We start from the raw sequence: 24,916 nt of genomic DNA, 5'->3' as shown, positions 1-24,916 counted from the left end.
GATGGACTTGCTTTGCCAACAGAGGAGATGTGCTTTGCCAGAGTCCCGTTCACTGTCGTAATAGAAGGGGCTTTATCCGCAAAAGCGAATGAGTTGGCTGCTCCCATTGACATGGGGAAACTCATTCTCGAACTTGTTGACATGCGGTCATCCTTAACCACGGCACAGGAGCTGCGCACCAACGGGCCTGCCAGGTTTTGGACCAATGTCAGACCACATCAGTTCCCTAACGTCAAGAGAGCAGCAGTCCTCGTGCTCAGTATGTTTGGCTCAACATACACATGGGAATCAAGCGTCACACACATGAACTCAATTAAAAGCAGCTCTCGTTGCTCACTGTCTGACGGTACATGTCATGAATGCCTTCGAATTGCATTGACATCTTATGAGCCCAGAATCACTGCTGTCATTCAGAACAAAAGATGTCACTTCTCCCAGTGAGAACTCAGCAGTGAAACTGTTGCATACATAGCAACAAAAGGATGTGTTACTAAGTGAGTAACAAAGTATTCATGTTTGTTAAGCTACTTAGTTATTTCTTGTTTTGGGTTTACTAAGCTTTAATATGCCTGGTTCTGTTTTTTTTCATGCACTTTGGCATATTGATCCCAGGGGGGATATGCTTGTTTTAATATGTGACCCAAATGTTTATTTTATTTATTTAAATAAGGAAACCTCTGATAAATGTGCACTATTTTGTTTTCAATGCACCTTTTGCATTGCTTAAGGGTCAGATATGACATTTATTTATTTTATTTTGTTTCAAAAAGGAAACTGGCTATTGATAGGCCTAATATTGTGCACTATTTTGTTTGAAGAGTCTTGCCTAGGTCAGATTTACCAAAGATGTATTCATGTACTTTTTCAGATATGACAGTTAATAAAACGTTTGTGTTTTTCAATACATTCATTTGTGTTGGTCCAAAATGTGTCATTACTTGCTGCTGAAAATGTCTGGCCCAACTGAATTTCTTGTTTTGAAAATCTGGCCCAACTGAATTTATAATTGAATAGCCCTGGTCTATGCTAAGGCCAAAAATGAAGAAATACAAAGGAAAGAAAAGAGAGGCGGTAGAAACAGAGGCAGCGGTGAGAGTCAGAGGTTAAGGAAAAGTAAGAAATGCATAGGGAAGGGAAGGAAGACAAAGAGAGAGCAATAGCTAGCTAGAATAAGAGAATGCGATAGTAGAAAAAGCACAGAGGCCGGCGAGGGGGAAGCCGTGTGAAGATGTACTGGTGAAGGTTATCTGGCAGTAACAGGGTGTTATCAAGAGCGCAGGCTGAAAAAGGATTCCCGGACAATTTAAAACCCCCGAAAGGCTACAAAGTCCCTTACAACCACCGATTATGATTCCCTTTTATGGAAGGAAAAAACACATTCAAGACGTTAGAGCACACCTGCGCCCCACTACAAAGTGCGTTGAGATAAACTAAAATCTAGATCCTTCATGCCCCCCAAATTGAAGCCGAGTGGTCCTCAGCCGGTCCTAGCAGACCATGGCCTCACTGAAGGCCAACTGAGCCAACATTGAGCACAAAGGAGAAAGTTGAACGTGTATTGACGTGTGCAGACACTGCTCCCAAGGCAAGTTGCCCGTCTATTCCGCCAGGAAATGAAAGAGGCTTCCTTTGGCTGCGTCGGGTCCAGGCGGAGAAAGCAACAGAGAGACAGAGAGAGAGGGATAGAGAGAGGGAGAGGGGGCAAGAAAGAGAGAGCGATCGTAACCAAGAGAGATGACAGACATTAAAAGGGATGAAAACAAACTTTGCAGTTTGGCTAATGGCTAATTTGAGAGCACAATAAACTCGCATCCTCTCTCTAACCACTGCCTGTAATGATCTACATATCCTCTACATATCCTCTACATATCCTCTATATGTATATATGTATATATATATATATATATATTAGAGCTGTCAAGCGATGAAAATATTTAATCGTGATTAATCGCATTAATGTCATAGTTAACTCTAATTAATCGCGATTAATCACAAATTATTTTTCTATGCTAAATATCCCTTGATTTTTTTGTCCCATAAATCTTCTCATTTTAATTCTCTTATCAACATGGTGAAGTGCATCGGCTTGCCTTGTGCAAATGATTTTTTATTGATAACAACATTGGCATATACACTGATCAAAACAGGCCGATACAAAAAAAGAGCCTATAGTGCAATTAAACGACTGCTTTGAACAAATGTCATTTGAACATAGCAGTCAGGCTACTGCTTCTTTGTTTTGAGCCAAAGAAAAAAAAAAAAAAAAAGTTTTTTTTTTTTTTAATATAAAATAATTGCGTTAATCGCGCGATAAAAAATTTAACGCCGTTAAATTTGGTTTGCGTTAACGCCGTTAATAACGCGTTTAACTGACAGCTCTAATATATATATATAAAATAAAAAGCACTGACATGGCAGTGACCATGGCGGTGACCATGACTATAAACTGGACATCCCTGGACCATCAAAGCGCTCATCATTCGGTACGACTCCTTTCCCAGTGCACCAGTCGCCATTTATGTAACAACAAGTACAGTACGTACACACACGCCACCGCCCAACCACTCTCCACCCCCTCCCCTCCCCTCTGGGGGAAGGCTCTGGGTGAAGGCCGTGCACCAGGGCGTACCTGAAGGAGCTTCCAGCGGCTGTTGAGGTGCTCCAAGGCGCGGGCGTTGTCCACGGACAGGTGGACGTCCGAGATGGCCAGCTGGTGAGCCAGGTCGTTGACGTGCTTCATCCCCTCCTTCACCTGGCTCAGCTCCTCCTTGAACAACTGTGGATGCGTTGGTGTGTGTGCGTGTGTGTGTGTGCGCGTGTGTGTGTGTGTGTGTGTGTGTGTGTGTGTGTGTGTGTGTGTGTGTGTGTGTGTGTGTGTGTGTGTGTGTGTGTGTGTGTGTGTGTGTGTGTGTGTGTGTGTGTTTGTGTGTGTGTTTGAAAAAGAGAAGGATGGAGAGAGGAAGAAAGACATGTAAATATAGTCTGTTTTGGGGATTTTTACAGGGCTCGTTAAAAACATAATTCACGCTTTTGTCTTGATCCAAGGACGTGCTTCAGCAATGAGCTTAGTGCCAGCTTAGCGTTTCCTTATCGGTGTGCATTGAATACTGTTATACATATCTTGCTGTGCTGTGTGCGTGCCATGTTATCCTCAATGTTTTGAGCGGATGTGTGCGTGTGTACATAAGTACATAAGTGTGTGCATGGTGCTCCTTTTGTTTGTGTTTTCCTGGTCGTTTGTTTATGTGCGTGTACAGACGATTCGTACACGCACACCAGTGCCGTGTCCCGGAGGCCTTTTCACTGAACATGTGCTGGCTGTGACAGCAGACTAAATAGTGACATGATGGTTGTCAAGTGTCCTCACTTTCAATGAACGGCTCTGCTGTAATTACAGCAGGCCTCTCGGGCACCGTGACTAAGCAGTGGTACACACACCACCACTCCACCATGAATAAACCAATGAACCCGCCGCTTGTTCAACAACAACGAATCAAACCAGTTGCGGCCCATCGCTACGTGTCCACGACTGTCAAGTACGACATTTTCGTTCCCCTTCTTCTGTCACAAAACACTGAGATTACTCCTCCGGCATGGGGCAGGTGGTGGGTGGATCCAGCTCACACCTCACGCCATCATTACAGCTGTGACTGTGTCACGCCAACGAGTCGGCCCCACAGAGAAGAACATAGCGGGACTCTTTTCGTTTGATTCTGATTTTTTTGATGTTCGGGATCAAAAACTCAGAGGATCAATGTGATGTTCTCTCTGGCAGGAAAGCCGATTTTTTTAGTTTGCTGGCCTCTCTCAGCTACAAGGGGATCTTTTCGGGTGCGTCTTGGCACCTCAAAAGGTGGTCTCCTCAGGGGACGCCGGTAAAGTACTACAACGGTGTCTTTGACTAAAACGATCCAAACCTTGCGGCATTGTGTTCTTAAAAAAATAAATAATAATTAAACATCATTAAATCATCATCAGCCTATCATTAAACAGCCTATCTGAGAATACGAGTCTATAGATTTTGAATCATACATGTGAGCACTACAAGTTATTATTAAATAATAATAAAAGAAAATACAAAATAAAGTATATTTTGAAATATAAAATAAAGTATATTTTGAAATATATATACATTTTTAGATAAATACATACTAGTATTGAATCAATTAATAAATAAATAAACACAACCGTTTAAAAGAGGCCTCTCTCTGTCCATACGGTGATGCAGTGCCCATGCCGGGTGCCTTACCTTGGTGGCGTCGATGTGGTCCTGCAGAGCGTCGATGAACAGGTCCCCCACGGGCTCCCAGGCGTCCCGGACCCCCTCCGCCTGTTCCAGGGCCACGTCCAGCTCCTCCATGGCGGCCTGGGTCTGCAGCAGACGCTCCAATGTCCTCTCCATGTGCCTGAATGGGGGATGGCAAAGGTCAGTCCGAACTAATCCCCTTTCAGACGGTGGGTGGTTACCAGCTAACTATTTATGGGCTATTTTGCATTTAATTGACACTGACCTTGTTTATTGCTGTGCTTGTGATACATAAAGAGAGTGTGTGAGAGTGTGTGGGTGAATTTTTACTTTCTATCATCTAGTCATCTATCTAGTCAGTGATATATGTTTAGGAACAGGTAGGGGTAAGGCTGTGAAGGTACTCGGATTTCACCCGGTACCTTTTGGCTGGAACACAAGGCTGAAGAAGAAATCTTAATTCGATCACCGTTTTCCGTTCTGGAGAGTATGTTTTGTATATTCAGTATATAGACATGTGTAACGCTATCATATGTTAATGCTAAATAGTGGTGTACTCTCTTAGGGTTTTCCTACCCAAGGACCGCAGATGAAATGTAGCCATTTAACTCTGGCCCAACTACTGTGTTAAATAAAGGAAAGCTACCAATTAAATAAAGGAATGAACTTCCATAAACATTCATTATTAGCTGGGCGGAATGTGTTGGGGTGAACATGGGACAAAGTGGCCTCATTGTCTGATCAGTTAAAAGCAATTCATCAATATCGTTTTTGTGCAGATGCATGGAGAAAAAGCTCACTTGTATTCTGTACTGTACACAATGAAATTGCCAGCGCCAAAGCATACTGGATAAACTATGCATGAGTTCAAACCCTGGTAGAGACCTGTTAGAGTTTATCTCCAAACTCCATGTTTTCGCCTTGTTTTGTTATTTCCTGCGAACAATTTTCACAATTCCTATTAATCCCCCTGGTGCCCCCCGACAACCAGAAGAGAAAAATGAAGACGATAAAATTCTCTTAAAAAGAAAATCGCTTGAAACTTTGAACCATCTCCTCAGGAAGGGGATTGAGTGTGGGATGGGCAGGGCCTGACCTGTGGCGGTCCACGCAGCGCGCTGTCAGCTTCTCCCACAGGTCGCTGGTCACGCTGGCTTGCTTCCATACCGAGCGGCTGACGTTCAGCACCCGTCGTCGTGGCGACAGCTCTGGGAGGACAAAGCAGGGAGGAGGGGTCAGAAGACTGGCGAGCGGGAGGAGGAGAGATGGAGACTAGGGACGAGGTTAATGAGGAGGGAAGGAAGGAAGGGAGGGAGGGAGGGAGGGAGGGAGGGAGGGAGGGAGACTAGGGATGAGTTTAATGAGGAGGGAAGGAAGGAAGGGAGGGAGGGAGGGAGGGAGGGAGGGAGGGAGGGAGGGAGGGAGGGAGGGAGGGAGGGAGGGAGGGAGGGACGGAGGGAGGGAGGGAGGGAGGGAGGGACGGAGGGAGGGAGGAGGGAAGGAGGGAGGGAGGGAGGAGGGAAGGAGGGAAGGGAGGGAGGAAGGGAGGGAGGGAGGAGGAAGGAGGGAAGGAAGGAAGGAAGGAAGGAAGGAAGGAAGGAAGGAAGGAAGGAAGGAAGGAAGGAAGGAAGAAAGGAGGAAGGATAGACGGAAGGAAGGAGTGAAGGAATGAAGGGTGGAGGGGAGGGAGGGAGGAGGGAGGGAGGATAGACGCAAGGACGACGGGAAGGAAGGAAGGAAGGAGGGAGGGAGGGAGATAGGAAGGAAGAAAAAAAAAAAAAAAGAAAGAAGGGTCCAGGAGTAAAGCGCTAGCCGAGAGCGTGGCAGGGGGCTCTGGGTCACTCTCCAGCAGTGGAGGGGGGCCAGCCGTTGGCCGTGGCGGGGGGCCAGCCGTTGGCCGTGGCGGGGGGCCAGCCGTTGGCCGTGGCGGGGGGCCAGCCGTTGGCCGTGGCGGGGGGCCAGCCGTTGGCCGTGGCGGGGGGCCAGCCGTTGGCCGTGGCGGGGGGCCAGCCGTTGGCCGTGGCGGGGGCCAGCCGTTGGCCGTGGCGGGGGGCCAGCCGTTGGCCGTGGCGGGGGGCCAGCCGTTGGCCGTGGCGGGGGGCCAGCCGTTGGCCGTGGCGGGGGGCCAGCCGTTGGCCGTGGCGGGGGGCCAGCCGTTGGCCGTGGCGGGGGGCCAGCCGTTGGCCGTGGCGGGGGGCCACCCGTTGGCCGGTTTACGAGTGGGTGAGAGGACAGCGCATCGTACCGTATTATTGATCTGAGCAGATGTTACTGCAGAGCCGCTACGCAAGATCTAATTGGACGATTCCCCTGTCCCCCTTTCGCTTCCCTAGTATGACATCAGAGGGCAGACCACTGCTCATAACAGCTAAGAGGTGGGGGGGAGAGAGAGGGGGAGGGGGGAGAGGGGGAGAGGGGGAGTGGGGGCACACCTGCAAGGCACTCCGGCTATAAATGAACTCTTGGGGCTTTGGGAGTGGATTTGTGAGCGTAATGCTTTGGCTGGCACGGGGCTGCAAAAGAGGGGGGGGGGGGGGGGGGGGGGGGGGGCCAGACCTTTTCCGTCGGGAAGGGACTCCTCGGGCTCCTGGAAGGGATGCTGCGCCAGGAACGCCTGGGCCGACTCCAGCACCGAGTAGATGAAGGGCCCCCGGGACTTCACATCCTCCACGAAGGCCTAGCGGGGAGGGGGGGGGGGGGGGGGGGGGGGGGAGGGGCGAGAGGGGCGACAGAGAGTGTGTGAGTGTGAGTGTGTGTGTGTGTGTGTGTGTGTGTGTGTGTGTGTGAGTGTGTGTCGGTGGGTGTGTCGGTGGGTGTGTCGGTGGGTGTGTCGGTGGGTGTGTTGTGTATACAAGTGAAGATTAAGAAGAAAGGAGGTAGGGGATGGAAAAGGAAAGATAAAGTGTTGCTACACACAACACATTCGCACACACACACACACACACACACACACACACACACACACACACACACACACACACACACACACACACACACACACACACACACACACACGAAGAACATAGACACACACATGCAACATATCCACACACAAACACACACATCAAAACACAGTGAGTCCGCTATCTGATTCATCGCTGTAGTGCGTCATTCCTCTGACTGCACTGGAAAGCTATCTGGTGTATTACAATAATAATACTCGTTCTAATATTTTTTAATTAAACAGCACTCTCAGGGGACCCATGGTGGCTGTACACGTAACGTACAAAGCAAAATGATACATAGACAGAAAAAATAAGTGGACCAGGGACCTATCGCTGACTACAAACCATTACCAGAGCTCTGACCGAGACAGCGTCACACTACTTCTCTAGCCACAGGGTAGGGTGGTGGGCTCGTCCTTGGAGACTCAGCTGGGTGCCTCAGAAAGAAAGAGGCAATTACCTGGTGTGTGTACTCTCTGGCCCTCCTCTGACAACTCTCACTATGCCAGTAACGCGCGGACAAACTCACTCACACATGTGCACGGATACACACTCATTCACACAAGCACATGATTGCATGCCCGTCTACATACATACATACATGCATTCACACACACACACACACACACACACACACACACACACACACACACACACACACACACACACACACACACACACACACACACACACCAAAGCATGTACAGGGGCACACACACACACACACACACACACACACACACACACACACACACACACACACACACACACGCACATACAAATGTGCACTGAGACACGGGATCTGAAGAAAGTAAGACATGACAAAATCCAAAATCCTGCTGCATCGCAACACTCCAGCCTTCAGCCTCATTACAGAAACACAGTGCAAGTATCTTTGATTCAAGATAGAAATATGTGCGCTCAATCCTTTGGCTCGGTGTGAAAAAAAAAACGGGTTTCAGTGAGACAATGATCCACAACTAGCTGGGAGGAGCAGCTGCAGGGCGCCGCCGCCATGGACTGGAATGGTTTTTCTTTTCTGTTACCACTGTGATTAAACCCCAGGACCGACTGGCCAGCAGAGCTGACAACAGCACTCACATCAACCCAAACAGGACGCCATGCTGAACGGGCAAGCATCACGCAGAACGCACTTACACACGCACAACCACCGGGACAACCGGTTACTCTCTCTCTCTCTCTCTCTCTCTCTCTCTCTCTCTCTCTCTCTGATCTTGGCTCGCCCCTGAACGCGCCTCTGTTTTCTCCTTCTTCATTATTATGTCACAAATCTAATAAATCTCTCTCTCTCTCTCTCTCTCTCTCTCTCTCTCTCTCTCTCTCTCTCTCTCTCTCTCTCTCTCTCTCTCTCTCTCTCTCTCTCTCTCTCTCTCTCTCTCTCTCTCTCTCTCTCTCTCTCTCTCTCTCTCTCTCTCTCTCTCTCTCTCTCGGCTGAACCGACCCTGGCATTGAAGCTTTCCTTCCAGCTTCATTTCACACTGGGGGGGGGGGGAGGGGGCTGGGGATGTCTGTGTTTGTGTGTGGGGTGATGTGGGTTCTTCGGGTTTGCTAGAAAGAACCATAATTGGACAGATTTCCGTTAGCTTAGGATACATAATGTATGGCAGCGGGGAAGTGAAGCAGAGTGGAACGACTTCATCAACCTGTTTGCTGCCCTCTGAGGATGCAGAAGTGCTGCCATGGCAACCGAAACAAGTGAGTGTTCTACACCAACCCTCCCACCTCCCCACCCACACCCCCACCTCCACACACACACACACACACACACACACACACACACACACACACACACACACACACACACACACACACACACACACACACACACACACACACACACACACACAAAAACATTAGAAGAAATCCACTTAAGATCAATAATTCAAATTTTTTTAAACGCTTGCAATCTCCATAGAAAACTGGGATGCAATTTCCCTCTCCGCTTTGTTAGAAGAAAGTTTTGAGCGCTACCAGACGCTAAGGGAGCCTAGGCCTCGTGGATTATAAAGGAGCGCCGAGCTGAAAATGGGACGACTGAGATGAACACAGGAAAAGCAATATACAGGGCGGGATTATGATGTAAGACAGAGCGGAGAAGGGGACATGGGAGGGTTGAGAGGAGAGGAGAGGAAAGGAGAGGAGAGGAGAGGAGAGGAATGGAGAGGAGAGGAGAGGAGAGGAGAGGAGAGGAGAGGAGAGGAGATGGAGGGGAGCGGAGACGATAGGAAAGGAGAGGAGGAGAGAGGAGAGGAGAGGAGAGGAGAGGAGAGGAGATGGAGGGGAGAGGAGAGGAGAGCAAAGAAGAGGAGAGGAGAGAAGAGAAGAGAAGAGGAGAGGAGAGCATAGGAGAGAGGTGGACAGGAGAGGAGACCAGGGGAGGAGATAAGAGACGACAGAAAGGAGAAGAGAGTAGATTGAGGGGAGAGGAGGGGAGAAGAGAGGAGAAAGCATGTCAGAGATGAGAGGCACAAGCGTGTGCATCACGTAATGCATAATTTTCCGAAACTTGATCCGTTTGTTTCATAGTGGGAGAGAAACAACGGTGTTGTTGACTGAGTAGCACCTGACTTTGAGATAAGGTGGAAAATTAACAAAGAGATGAGGTCAAAGGGGACTGCGTCATGATAGAAGGATCACGGCAGTGCAAAGAAATATAAATAGCAAGCAAGCGTACCCATCAACAATTTGACAGCTATTTATTATACTGCAGATACGCTGTTAATTGTCTCGCTGAGATGAGAGCCGGTCCTGATGAGAGACGGAGAGGTCAGGCCTATTCAAAGTTTTCCGTGGAGACCTCAATCTTCCCGCTCACCGCGGGAGCAAAACCAACAGTAGTGTGGGGGAGATTGCTGTAATTAAGTCCAATAGACCCCATACCAATGAGGGTGGGCTGGTGAAGCAAAGAAGAAGGGAGTGACGAGACAGTGCCCGGTCCACTTGGTGAAAGATATCACCCCTGAAGAGAATTGAGCTCTCAGGATATTAAAAAACAGCATGCGACAGCAACGGTGTCCTGGGGACTCACTCCTGAAGCAGATGACTGACAGGACATGAATGATAGTTGGAAAATAAATAGAAAAGGTGACCTTCAACCGGGAGACAACATCTTAGTTCCCTTAGTTCATCATAAAGAACGGTCAGACAACTGCGTCTGCACTAAATCCAACGATATCACCTTGTTTCCCAACCCCCCAGAGAGACTGATAGCAACCAGTCAGCGTTTAAACATTTAAGCATCAAGTATCCAATCACTGTTCACTTGAAGGCAAGCATCGTTGATCAGCTTGTGGTGAAAGTAGATGTGGATGGCATCCATTCAATTCCACATTTAGTTTACAATCGATTAAAAACGTCAACTCTGGTGATGGATGCTGGTGAGCAAATGTTTTAATTGTCTTCAAATGACATCAATGTTGGTGATGCTTGGACACTTTTAAATGTATATAACATCATGATCAATTTGGCTTGAAGCAGTGTGCACACACACACACACACACACACACACACACACGCACACACACACACACACACACAATCATACAAAACAGACACACACACACACCCAAACAAATTAAAGCAGCGCTACAAAACAAGGTAATTCAACAAGAATCAGTAAAAACTAATGAAGACATCCTGCTGGAGTGTCCGGAAACCACAGTGAAATCCTACCTCATCTTTCTCCCCCCCTAGATCGATCCGTTCATCGATAACAAGCCAGACTGACTGATGCATCCTGGAATTTAGTCGTTATTTTGACAGACAGCTGAGTAATAGGAGCTTAGAAGTTGTTAGGGGAGGGCAGGCTGCTCCATGGAGGAGATGAAGTGTCATTCACAGTCTTCCGGGTAGGGAAAAGGGAAGGGCATCCAGGACATTGTCAGACCCCTAAGGCAGATTCTGCCTCGGTGTGAATTAAACGAGTCCCGCTAAGACATTATTAGCCCGAAACTTGATTTCCGATGACAGGATATACCCGATACTTCTCGGTAGCAATTTGTACTCACTTCATCGTAGTCGGGATACGATTAGACACACTAGTGTCTAATCGTAGGCTTTATGTGACCGTAGCATTTGGGGTACGATCCGAGTACGGTACCTGGTGGAACTCTGCCTGGTGCTGGACGGCGCTGACATCGCCCCCTATGGGAAGCTGCTGGGACAGCTCCTCGTCCTTGGAGGTCAGCCACTCAACGATCTCCTGCAGGGACAACTGCAGCTTGCCACTGTTGTCCGAGAAGGCCTCCAGCCGCACCCTAAAGACGCAGGAACCCACACACACATACACACACACACACACACACACACACACACACACACACACACACACACACACACACACACACACACACACACACACACACACACACACACACACACACACACACACGAAACAGAATCGGTTGAGCACTAAATAATGGGTTCAGTAACTGAATATATCAAAAAAATAAATTCAGTTGTTTTTCTAAGTTAGTAATTTCTTCGAAGATTCATTCTGAAATGTGTTTTTTTAAAACAAAACTATCTATACGTGTGTGTGTGTGTGTGTGTGTGTGTGTGTGTGTGTGTGTGTGTGTGTGTGTGTGTGTGTGTGTGTGTGTGTGTGTGTGTGTGTGTGTGTGTGTGTGTGTCTTAGCCAATAAGCGGCCCTGGCCGTGTATTGATTCCTTGTTGCAGCCCTGGCACAACAAGAAATCAATCAGGTTCGAAGTATTATGTAGAGCAGATTGGGGCTATTCACAGGTGCGCTGGCGCACACTTGGAACCCAATAGAGGGGTGATGAGTCCGTTTGCCACCTGCCTGCAGCATGGGACATCCCATGAGGCATGGAGGGTGTGTTTGGTGTGGCAGTATGGTGTGGTTGTGTGTGTGTTTGTAATGAGTGTATGGTGTGTATGTGTGTGTGCGGGTGGGAGGGGAGTGGTGTGTGTGTGTGTGTGTGTGTGTGTGTGTGTGTGTGTGTGTGTGTGTGTGTGTGTGTGTGTGTGTGTGTGTGTGTGTGTGTGTGTGTGTGTGTGTGTGTTTGGGAGTTTTCTTTTTAAATGTTTTCCTTTACTGCATGGTACACAGGTCATCTGCCAAGCCTGTCAACACAGAGATGATGAGTGGGAACAGGATCCAAAGCTTGAAGAGAGATGCTTGGAGGAGGGAGAGAGAGATTTAAAGAGACAGAGAGTAAGCCATCGAGAGAGAGAGAGAGAGAGAGAGAGAGAGAGAGAGAGAGAGAGAGAGAGAGAGAGAGAGAGAGAGAGAGAGAGAACGAGAGAGAACGAGAGAGAGAGAGAAAACCTGAAAGAACGAAAAAGTCTTTGTTGGCTGGTGACGAACACTGACTGGGAGAAATGCGAAGGGAACTCAGTGTGGCTGACAGTGACGACAACGTCGATGTATCCGGCTACAGATAACGTATGCGGGGCTGGATGTGAACCTAGTCCCCTGGCTCATGAGTCACAAAAATAGAAAGCAAAATATAAAAAAACATCCACCGTAACCTGCCAGGATCTCCCACTTCCTGTCCACCTGCGCTCGCTACACCTTCAGTGGGCCATGTCTGCACCACAACACCACAATTATCATGCTCAACTGACTCCAACATTAAAATTAAATGACATTTCGATGAATTGAAGAATTTTGACAGGATAGTCGTTCCGCTTTCCGCTGAAGGTTTCCGGGTTCAATCTGGAATGTCTGCAGCCTACCTGTAGGCATTCTAACACCTCGCCCCCACCAATACCGTGGCCTCAACTGTGGCACTCGCCCCCCATTTACTTTGTATTGGAGGCGTGATCGTGTGGTGCAAGGGATTCTGGGAAGGCTGGCGTGCGGGCGGGTGATCGCGACGCGTGTAAAGGGGACGCAGAAAAGTTTAACTTGAGTCCATTTTATGCAAATGAGTGCGTCTTGCAATGCGTGTCCAGCCATGCGATTGGACAATGGTCATTCAGTGAGTTCTGTCAGCCCATACAGACTCGTGGTTGAATTTTCTTTCCTTGTTTTATGCACTTCCATCAACAAAGTGGTAAACCCCCCCAAGCAGCCACCAGAGAGGGTGCGGGGCGTTGCCTAGCTTTGCCACGCTCAAGGCTACTTGTTTGGTTGGGCCGAGCCCTTAAGTAGGACCCCTCCCACACAAGCACTGTTTTTTGTTTTTTTTCACCATCCGTCACTCATAATAACACTTTTAAATAACTACACAGTAGACAGACCAGATCCTGTATAAGACAACCGGCCACGTCTGACTCATACTTATAAAAATAGCTTATCATGAAGGACATCAACATCTATGAATCGACTATGAAGCTGAGTCACCAGTTGGTCAACCCCGCATGTCTGTAACCATCCTGACGAGGTAGACGGCCCTCAGTGTGTCAGGTACAGATTGTAGGTTCATCATATTACTCTGGGAAGGGTAAGTCCACATGGTTTCAGGTGAAGGGGTTCAGGGCCTGCAAACCACTGTGGACGGAGCTGAAGTCAAGCTTGTATTATTACTTTCTATTGATAGGATCCCCGGTTCAAATGTGTGTTGGCAGACCTGAGTGAATCAGGAGGTCATGTGATCTGTTGTCTCGGGGAATGACCCTCGCGGCTTTCTGAATGCCAGTTTTACTCTTGTGTGCTGGGCAGACGAATCCATGTTCGTAGGGCTGTTTTTATGTTTTTCTGAATATGTCCAGGTTGGAACTAGAATATGAGTGGTGGTTGATCTTCTATCCTACCAGTTATAGAGTGTTACATTTGTATAGCTTAATGAGTTGAGGACGTTAGCACTCAGCTCAACATTAACACCAACGCTTGAGGGTGTCGTTTATAACTATGGTGTCAAAGGAAGTGTGAGAAGCTAAGACACATAATCAAATCAACTTTAATCATTTATTTTTCTTCATCACTTTTCTTCGCTTCCCACTTATTCCACTGAAAACGAATGACATGTTTAACATGAAGGCGTTGAGCCGTAGAGAACGCCTGCTATTACTGTCACGTCCAAATCCAGTAAATCCTAAATTCAACACTTTAAATAGAAATGATACATACGCATATATATATGTGTATATTTACACACACACACACACACACACACACACACACACACACACACACACACACACACACACACACACACACACACACACACACTCTTATCTGAACGGTGAAATGCACTTGCATGGTTGGCCTATATCACATCTAAAAAGTGTTTGTTCAGCATTCACTTAAATACATAATTGTTGTATTAGCCACCTTTGAGTTGATTATTTATTTTAATTATTTTTTTCTCTCTCTATCTCTCTCTCTCCCCCTTTCTAATAAACACACATAGGCTGAGACAAAGTCATGGAATGGAATCAGTGGAACAGCAGACACTGCCGTGTTATAGGATTCTCTGACGAGGAGAAGAGGGGGGGGGGGGAGGAGCGAAGGGGTCACGGAATGAGAGGAGAAAGGATAGAGAGAAGAGAGAGGAGAGGAGAGAAAGACTAGAGAGGTGAAAGGAGAGAGGGAAATGTAGAGAGGATAGAGCGGGGGGTAGGAGAGGGTAGAGAGGAGAGAGGAGGGGAGAGGGGACAGGGGAGAGGCGAGAGGAGAGGGGATATGAGAGGGGGAAGGGGGGAGGTAAGAGGAGAGGGGAGAAAGGAGAGGGTAGAGGAGAGGGCAGAGAAAGAAGAGAAGACATGACAGAGGTAATTAAATTTCCGCTTGAAACATCATTATATTAATTCAGAGGCTATTTATTGGGAATTCTAGCTGTCCTTTGAAGAGAATATGCTAGGTGTTTGTGTGCGTGCGTGTGTGTATGTGCGTGCGTGCGTGTGTGTGTGTGGTTGTGTGTGTGTGGAGAGAGTAAACAAAGGACTTAGAGCACGACAAGCCAGTTTATTATGAGGTGTAGTCATTTCATTAAGTGCCTGCGGGTATTAAACCAAAAAGGAAATGAGTGAGGGTGATGAGTGAGTGTGTAGGCATATTCATCAGTTTGTACATCACAGGCAGAGTTTAGCCATTCATTCAATCAAACTCTTTCAAAAGGTTGTCTCAGTGATGCTCTCAGTGGATGTTTAAGAGGGCATCACACAGGTGACTAAAGCTTTCCTCCAGTTGTCTCATGACCCTTTGCATTAAGAAACACTTATAAAACTAGTTTGACCCCAATGTTCTTCAACAGTTTTATTAGACGCAACACAGAGATGAGTAAATTTAGCAAAGCATTCTGCGCCTCTCTGAGAGAGAGAGAGAGAGAGAGAGAGAGAGAGAGAGAGAGAGAGAGAGAGAGAGAGATCTCGGTAAGGTTACGGTCATTAAAGGCTAATTGTATACCAGCACAAATAGGAAGGTAATAGAACACTCAAGCCTAAGGGGGGAAGAGAGAGAGAGAGAGAGAGAGAGAGAGAGAGAGAGAGAGAGAGAGAGAGAGAGAGAGAGAGAGAGAGACGTAAAATAGCCTTAAAGGTTGTGAATGGGCAAGGCCATATGGGCCATATAAACCGGGTAACAACCCTTTAAGGTCAAGCCAAGGTCTGATTAAATATACACCGTGATAAATAAGATAAATGCATGATTCAACCTCCTAGTAAAAAACAACGACATGTGTGAAATAAGTCATATAATCCAATATAATAATAAAACAATGAAAAAGACGTTGCTTCTCTCTTTTACAGCTCCTCAGCCTGTAGTGGCCTGAGCTCATCTGATATGCACAGGACGGGCTATGGGAAATCTGTCAGGATGACAGACAATGCTAATCAATACCAATGGGATAACTGTGCAGACGGCTACCTGGCCAACTGTTTCCTGTGTCCTAGACCTCAGCATTCTGCACACTCTCCAGCAAACATTATGCAGGCTCTGCTTCAAACGCAACAGAGAGAGAGAGAGAGAGAGAGAGAGAGAGAGAGAGAGAGAGAGAGAGAGAGAGAGAGAGAGAGAGAGAGAGAGAGAGAGAGAGAGAGAGAGAGAGAGAGAGAGAGAGAGAGAGAGAGAGAGAGAGAATTGGACGTGAACTTCTATGACAACAGTAGTTCATGTGTGATTATGGTACATGAATATATGCGTGTATATTTTATCATGCCGTTCACCGGGAAGGAGTGTGTTGTTTTACTGTGTATGACACCCTGTATTATGGCGCTCATTGCTAGTCAAAGCGAGCGACACGGCGTCCCGTGTGTAGCTGGCTCTTAAATGAAATGCAGTTTCCGTGCCAAATTGAAATCCAATCTGCATCACTCTGCGCATATTGCACTCTGTGTGTGTGTGTGTGTGTGTGTGTGTGTGTGTGTGTGTGTGTGTGTGTGTGTGTGTGTGTGTGTGTGTGTGTGTGTGTGTGTGTGTGTGTGTGTGTGTGTTGTTGATTGGGCAGCAGGCTCGATCTTTGTGTGTGTCTGGTAGGGTGCGTTTGTTGGGTGAGGGGTGGGCAGAGTGTTTGTGTTAGGATGTGTGTGTGTATGTGTGTGTGTGTGTGTGTGTGTGTGTGTGTGTGTGTGTGTGTGTGTGTGTGTGTGTGTGTGTGTGTGTGTGTGTGTGTGTGTGTGTGTGTTCCTGTGAGGTGGGCCTGGTGAATGACACGGCAGAATTGCAGCAGGCCTGTGGACTCTCTTTCTCAAAGCACTTTGCTTTGCCCAAAAAAATAAAAAAGTAAATCACCTTCACGGCATGCCAGACTGAAATCTAATCAAACATCCAATCACTGAAGACAAAGCAGCAGAGCCAGAGTGGGGTCAAGCCAGAATCAGTCATAACTTGGGGACATTTTCAATAAGGAAATGCCAGAGTTACCTCCCAATGTCACACAGTAAAGACAGAGAGAGAGAGAGAGCTCAGAACGAGGGCTAATGCCCCAGTTAGCTGATCATTCATGGGAAGAGGAGCACAGCATGTGTTTGGTGGATTTTTCAGCAAGCTCCAAAAATTAAATATAATATAAAGTTAGAGCTAGCCATCTACCCAATAGCACCCCTACCTCCTTCGCTCTGAGGGGACGTTCAGGGATAAAGAGGGAGCCGAGATGATGCCTCTCACACACAGACGCACACACACACACACACACACACACACAGACGTTTGCATTAATCTGTAAACATTATCCGGCGCTTTGAAATTATGTGAGGGATTAATAAAAAAATTGAATTGCATGAAATGTGGTGTTTGCTGTGTCATTAGACCCAGAAACGTTTATAAAAGCAATCCCAGCCAACGGTTGACTTCATTAATGCAATTTATTTTTGTAAGTAAGATCTAGCTTACTTTAGATCTTTTTCTGTTTGGCTAGATGGCTCAATTAAAGACGCATGAAAGTACTAATTTCCTCCTCAAGAGTTTGTGTCCCACATACACTCCTACACTCCGTATATAACGTTGATAACACCACTGGGAGGCCCTCTAACTACCATGACAACATCAAACCTTAAAGGATCAACGCACACTTCCACCTCAAGTTTACCTCCTCCCTTTCTCCTGTTGAAATCTGAAACGCAGAATCATCTTTAGAGGCGGAAGACGGTGGCACTTCATCAGGGTTAGGGTGTACACACCCACGAATAAACACCACAAAGGACTTATATTGGAAATAAATTACCTTGTGCCCTTTTGCAAATCCAGACGAGATGCAGCACCAAGAGAAGGAATTCGCCCACCCCAAGAGTGCGAGTGACTCACCGCTATCTTCAGTCACGTTAACCAGCACAAGCAGGGTGAGTCAGACGCTAAGCTTAGCCATATTCAACTAAAGATACACGGTGAGGCATTGTTAGCTGTGCATATGTTTATGCATGGTTAATATATGTACGTGTGCAGGCGTATACCCAGTAAACACACTGAATACGAATGCTTTAATTATGGAGATGCGTTTGTAATATATGATGCACGGTATGTTAGGTAGGGGATAGGGCTGCTGCTTTCAAATGAAAGCCTACAACGGGAATCTTGAAGTTTATCCATTAAAGTATGGTACATACTTTATGATAATTAATAATAAACAAGTCAGCCTGTTGCGCCAGTTTATTGCAGGCATTATTTTAACATGATTGTTTTGACCACGGATAACAGTGATGGGCTACCTTAACCAACGATGTAATTGCTGTTTGCGTTTCCAACTCATCGACTAATTCTACTTCGACTGACGGCTATTTCATTACACTGAAATTACATTACGTGATTTAACATAGCGTGAATAAAACTTTCAAACATAACCTTGTCTCTAAACATTCTGCTGAGACCCGTCATACGCTTTTCAGGGCAACAATGTCATCAAAATAAGATTTTTGTTATTGCTTTGATTAAGAGAAAATGACATATTCTACCTTCAAATCACAGGTGTAAATGGCGAAGGCTATAGCTATGTCAGTGCATCCCTGACCAAACAAGTGTACACACACACACACACACACACACACACACACACACACACACACACACACACACACACACACACACACACACACACACACACACACACACACACACACAAATGGTTCCTTGGGTCCTTCTTGACGCAGTGGAGAGGGGAGGGTTCTGGTGGAAGAAAGGAGAAGCTTACCAAGTCTGACAGGTAGCAGGCATGGAGTACTATCAGGGCATGATGAGCGCGTTTATGTGTGCGTGTGTGTGTCAGTTTGTGTGTGTGTGTGTGTTCATTCCCTTTATGAATGAATGCGTACAAATATGTGCATACATTTGTGCTTCGAGTTGATATTACATTTGATATGGACTCCTTTTCACACATCCCTACTGCTTTATTATATATTATATAACAGTCGCTGGAACTGTGGAGGCCTCTACGTTCTTTGATTCATCATTTTGATGTGTGTTTGAGTTTTGATTGTCAGGGAAGTGCAACCCAGACGCTGTGAAATATAATTGCCTTCGTTTGCCCAAAAAAACTTTTTCTTAGAGAGACATGTTCTCAGAGATATTCTCTTTCTGCTAAAGACTGGAGTACACCCTTTCTGCACACTCCACACCACCTTTCCTGATTGCCTTATTGGGTACAGAGTGTGCACGGAACCTGATTACCAAGCCCTGCTAGTCCGAGCTCGTCCGAGTTAGCTGGAGAAGTCTTGGAGTTTGAAAACATCTCACACAACCTGGGATTTGTTCCGCACGAGATGATTGTTGTAATAGCACAGCACCCTGGGAAACCCTGACAAACACACACACAGACACACACACACACACGAACATTGGGTACAATGTTACATTAGAACAGATGCACGCAGACACAGACACGCACACAAACACATACAAATGCCTTGCAGAACAAAACACATTCAGATATACATATGCAGACAAACGCATGTAACAAACAGCGCAGATATACACTCCTATATACGCATGCACATATATACACACCATTTATTGATTCGTTCCCACAGTAGCCCATCAATTCCATACTGGGATTTCCCATCCGACACAGCATCTGAGAAAGTTAAGTTTGTTGCGATACTCGCATGCAATTGACAAGGGAGGAATCCACCCAGCGATCCAGCTGTGACTGTTCTCACAACGGTGTTGGAAGCACTCCTTTATTAAATCTTAATTCCCCGGCTCACCGGCACATCGCGAAACAGCTTGACTTGAAACAGCAGAAATCTCTGGGCAAAAGGGGCTGAGGCATGAGGGAGATGCATCTAGAGAACAAGGGGCCGAGGGATCGAGGGAGGGTAGAGAGATAGCGATGTTGGGGGGGGGGGGGGGGGGGGGAATCCAGCGGGACGTCAGAGTCTGCCATGTTTTGACAAATGGAGTGACACTCAGACGAATCAAACAGGGTCAAACAGTCGCTTCAACTGTGAGATATGGGTCAAAGGCGGTGCGCGTGGGTTACCTGCTCAAACAGCAGAACAGCATCTGTCGCCCCCTCTTCAGGAATCCCCCGAATAACCTCAAACACTTTCTGAGGATGAGCAACAAGGCCAAAAAGAAAAAGAAAAAACGCACTGTAGGACGCAGACTGAATCTCCGAAAGCGAAACTGACAGTGTGTTCGTACACGCGTAAATCCTAATCCCCCGTCACTACCAACAGCTCGATCTTTTGCTGCTGCTGACCCTAAAAGAATAACAATTATGTGATTGGACACTGGTGGGAGCTGCAGGCGCTGGGTGGATCGCCTGTGTGTGTGTGTGTGTGTGTGTGGGGGGGGGGGGGGGGGGGGGGTCGCAGGAACACTAGGGGGCTAAGTGGATCCGGGTAGCTGAGACCGGGTTGAAACCATGCTGTGAGGAGGATGGAGGATGGAGATTTTAAGAGTCAGAGACTGAGCAAGAGAGAGAGATCGATAGAGAGTGCTTTAAAGAGAGATACGGTTGGAAACCTGAAAGAGAGGGGAGATGAGGGAAACAGCCTTTGTTGGCTGGTGAGGAACAGACGGTGAAAAATGTCAGGGGAATGCAGTATGGCTAGATGGAGAGAGAGTGTTAGAGAGTGAGAGCGAGAGCGTTAGAGAGAGAGAGATGCAAAATCCAGTTGTTGATTTCTACCCATCCCCAAGGGATCACTTGAACACACCTTATTTCAATAATAAGTTTAATCACCATTGGCGGTGGATGATAATTGGGCTCAGTTGACATACATAAATAAACACAGCTGCTCTTCACACACTGTGTTAGTAAAGGCAGAGCTGGTTAACCAGAATGTAAATATGAAGGATGCCACAGAGACGTTTACAGGACACTGTGACGGTAACGTAAAAATAAAAATCCACAAAATATATTGAGACGAAGGAACAGAACCAGGACATCAACAACAACAACAACAACAACAACAACAACAACAACAACAACAACAACAACAAGCTGAATCCACAGCAGAAACAATGCAGAGGTCTCCCCTTGCCCTCAGAGTGACTCTGGCCTGTGGGCGGGACCTCTGCAGTCATCCAAGCCGTGTGGCGAACACATTCACATCATTCTGCTGTGACGCCCACGCCAGCCCTGGGAGGACATTCCCCGCCGCGCAACGACCAGGCCCCCGCAACGCAACCAGCCCCATACAATAGAGATATGGTCTTGGTTAGCTATCCCTCCCCCTCAGACACACACGCGCACACAACCGCAGAAATACATTTGAGTGCCGTGAACATTTAAACATAGGCCTCCATGCGTTCACGCACACACCCGCAAACTAGCTTGCAGGTGTGCAAAAACCCACAAGCATACTTGAGCTGACATTCATCAAAGTAACCCAGTAAATACCTTGCACACGATTGGGCATCAAAGCAGATAATCTTTAATGATGTTAAATAGTAAGACAAGATTAGGTACACTATTGAAGTTTGCATGTAAACCACCTTTTTTTTCCCTGAAGAAAACAAAAACCTGACCTAGCTTCGGCTGGTGTTGAGAACAACTAGTGCGCACAACATCAGGAGAGCAGATTCAATAGCAACTGTGACAAAACCCCATCTGCTTGGTTAGCACTCATCGGCTTAATGATTGTTTCCCCAGGAACCTGTTAGCTCCTCTTCTTGCACCTCCATTAGTGGTGTAAAAACAGAGCACCACTTTTCTATATGACATTGCTTTCATTGTACAAATATAATTGTTTTATCGGTCTTGGAACTTTTGGCCCAAGATATTACAGCCAAACCACACTTTTGATTATCATTAGGATTATTATCAGTGTACGTGACAGGTTTTCGGTATTGGGCATAAAAATGTCCCTTGGATAAGCTGTTTTTGTTGGTTTGTTTTGGAAAGAAAACAAGCATATAATCAGTGAGTTCTTTTCAATTGGAGGCATCTGGGAAATAGTAACAATAAATTATGCTCATATTTTCTGGGTAGATGGTCCACTATTGTAAATGATGTACTAATAACTGTATACAACATCATGATGTATTGATCTATATGCCTTGTCATTGCTCTTTATACTGTAACTCATTTACAAGAACCACACAACTTACTTATGATTTGTTTATCAGGGCAATATACATCTAGAATAATGTCTAACAGTGTAGGGATTTGTTTACATTTTCATGCAAATTGCCCCATGGGTAATAAAACTTCTATCCATTACATGTGTGATAACAGAATGGTTTCTGTACACAGTGAAGAATGGCTGAATCGTTTCCTTTGTCAACACTGGGAGAGCACCGTGAAATCGATGCGATGCACAACTCACTCAGATTTTAAATGCCTCTTTTTTTTCCCCTCTCTCTCGAAAAACGGTCACACCTCCCTGGCTTTGACATTCGCGGTGGCGTCTTTCATCTTACATTATTAACAACAGATATTTCATTGCCTAACGGTTTAATTGGATAGTGGCACAAAGGACCTAGATGGGCAGTTAGTTTCTCACTCATCTCCCCCCATAAAGGCTCAAAGGCCTGTCGCTCACGGGGGTGACGGGCTATTATGAAGCCAGTCATCTCTTTCCATGGGTTGAAATTCCACAACACTTACTGGTGATAGCCGTCAAGGTTAGAAAGTTCTCTAAAAAATAAACAGTCTCGACCAATCACGTCCTACTGTTCTCTCGCCAAATAGTCGATCAGGGTCAGCTTGGGGTGAAAACCCTCCAAATGTTGAATAACACGCTTCTACGCACAGAGCAGCGCAAGTCAAAGTCCCCCCCACCAAAGGCAAGCATATCGAAAAATAGAATAGAATTCGTCTGGGCAAAAATCCTTGCTGCTTTCTGATCATTTCAACGAGGGAAACGAAAAAAAGTATTAATCTTGTCAAAACCTAAAACACAAACTATGTAACGTAACTGATTGCATTGATCAACTGTACCCATAAATAGGCTCATCTGTTGTTGCCATCATCCATCATTGTCTTCCCAACGCACATTCCACCACTCCTGTCTGCCATTCGTCGTGTGCGCATCCATCTGGTGATTCTCGCTCTTTTCCGGCCCTCCCTCCGACGCACATGGCCGCCACGCAGAGAGGCCACGGCGGGGGCTAAACGCCGGTCGCCGCGGGCGTTCGGTAACGATCTCATTACTCAGCACTGCAGGGGACGCGCCGCTTTCTACAGCAATCCCCTAAAACAGCTCTGATTCCTCAAACCCCCACCAACAACACAAGCCCCAGCCTCCATCCCCACCCCCTTCCCCCCACCAGCACAGGGGTCAAGTGGGCTAAATGCACGGGGGTCAATGGTGTAAATGGTGTGTGGGAGTGGAGTTGAAGACGTGACAGGCCCGGTCGACTACCAATTAAGGGACCCGGCAAGGACACAAATGGCCTCTAATTGTTTTGCGCAGTCGCGGGCCCTGTCTGCGGCCTGATGTGTGTGACAGCAAAATTAACCCATGGCAAATAAATAATAAATACGGCGAGTGGAGAAAAGCTATTGAAAACGACGTTAAACAACATCACATTATAGAGACAGCGGTTTTAATCTAATGTTGTGCTGCAATGGTGCAGCACAACATTGACAGCAAGAGAACTTGTAGAACAGAAGGTGGAAATGAGGACAAATTAACCGTCTGTATAAGTAGGGTCGTTTCTAGTTAAAGGGATAATATGCAATATTTCGGCATTCAACTGCGTAAAAACGACCGATGTTAAACATATTGTCGAGGTCAAACCCAGAGATTCTGCAGTTCTAATAAGGCCTCTTTTTGTTACATTTGTACGCCTTTCAAGGGCTTCATTTTCCCTTTACCCCCTTTTTGGGAAACACTGATATCGATTTACCTTACTATGACAAGCTACAAATCTACTGCAGTGTTACCCACACATAGACATTACTACGGCGGGAATTTCCCCATACAGTGACTTTGATTTTTTTACTCTTTCAAATGGGTAAAAAAGTTGTAGTTCTTTGCAGAGCTGCGCTCAAAACATTGATACGCTCTCGCTCATACCAACATGGTAGCCCCTCTACTCTCTACGTGCACACTCTGAATCAAACACCATCACGCGCAGGAGGAAGGATTGTTTTTGGCAATTCCCTTCATAGAAGACATCTTGCTGAATTCATTAATAGAATCAAACTGAAGTCCACAAATGGTTAATATTAGGGATGCCAGGAATACCAAAAAACGAATCAACACATGGTCTCAATCTGAACGAGAAGTAGGGTTTTGGTGTTCTAGGAACATATTTTGGTATCAAAGAAGTTGGATAGTTTCAACCAAGGTAGACATATGAAGAGTCTGTTTAACCTCCTTTATATAGAGTCTATGCTAAGTCGGTTGAATCTGTATTCTATACATTAGATGTTAATTCATTTTAATATGTTTTATATAGAGTCTATGTCGAGTCAGTTGAATATGTTCATGTAGAGTCTATAATAATTGGGTCGGCTTAGCTCAGGAGGAAGAGCAGTTCTCTTGCTTGTTCGATCCCCAGCTCCTCCTAGCTGAGTGTGGATGTGTCCCTGAGCAAGACACTTAACCCTAACTGATCCTGACGAGCTGGCTGTCGCCTTGCATGGTTGACTCTGCCGTCGGTGTGTCAATGTGTGTATTAACTGATCGGTTTGGATAAAAGCGTCTGCTAAATGCCCTAAATGTAAATGTTAATGTAAATAATAAGTCAGTTTGTTCTGTTTAATTAACAGTCTATGTTTAGTCCGTTTAATCTGCATTCTCTACATTACACGGGATGTCACTTTAATTTGTTTTATATAGAGTCTATGCTCAGTCTGTTTGATCTGTTTTATGTACAGTCTATGTTAAGCCTGTTTGATCGTCTTTATTTACATCTTATCTGCATCACACCCACACCAGAGCTGCACGGGCCATGCAGTACTCTACCTGC

The 24,916-nt window shown here is 46.4% G+C and overlaps 1 protein-coding gene across 1 annotated transcript in view; it reads right to left on the bottom strand.

Moving 5' to 3' along the window:
* drp2 (dystrophin related protein 2) overlaps positions 1-24,916 on the bottom strand; it is a 67,338-nt gene that overhangs the window by 41,366 nt on the left and 1,056 nt on the right. The window contains exons 2-6 of the mRNA XM_030368078.1: positions 11,312-11,468; positions 6,803-6,923; positions 5,343-5,454; positions 4,250-4,406; positions 2,630-2,776 (exon numbers count right to left, since the gene is read on the bottom strand). Coding sequence (XP_030223938.1) covers positions 2,630-2,776; positions 4,250-4,406; positions 5,343-5,454; positions 6,803-6,923; positions 11,312-11,468 — 694 coding nt within the window. The remainder of the gene's footprint in view (positions 1-2,629; positions 2,777-4,249; positions 4,407-5,342; positions 5,455-6,802; positions 6,924-11,311; positions 11,469-24,916) is intronic.

Source organism: Gadus morhua, chromosome 10 (genome assembly GCF_902167405.1).
Source record: "Gadus morhua chromosome 10, gadMor3.0, whole genome shotgun sequence".
NCBI lineage: Eukaryota > Metazoa > Chordata > Actinopteri > Gadiformes > Gadidae > Gadus > Gadus morhua.
The sequence above is the reverse complement of the archived record's forward strand: the minus strand, read 5'-3'. Positions and strand labels throughout refer to the sequence as shown.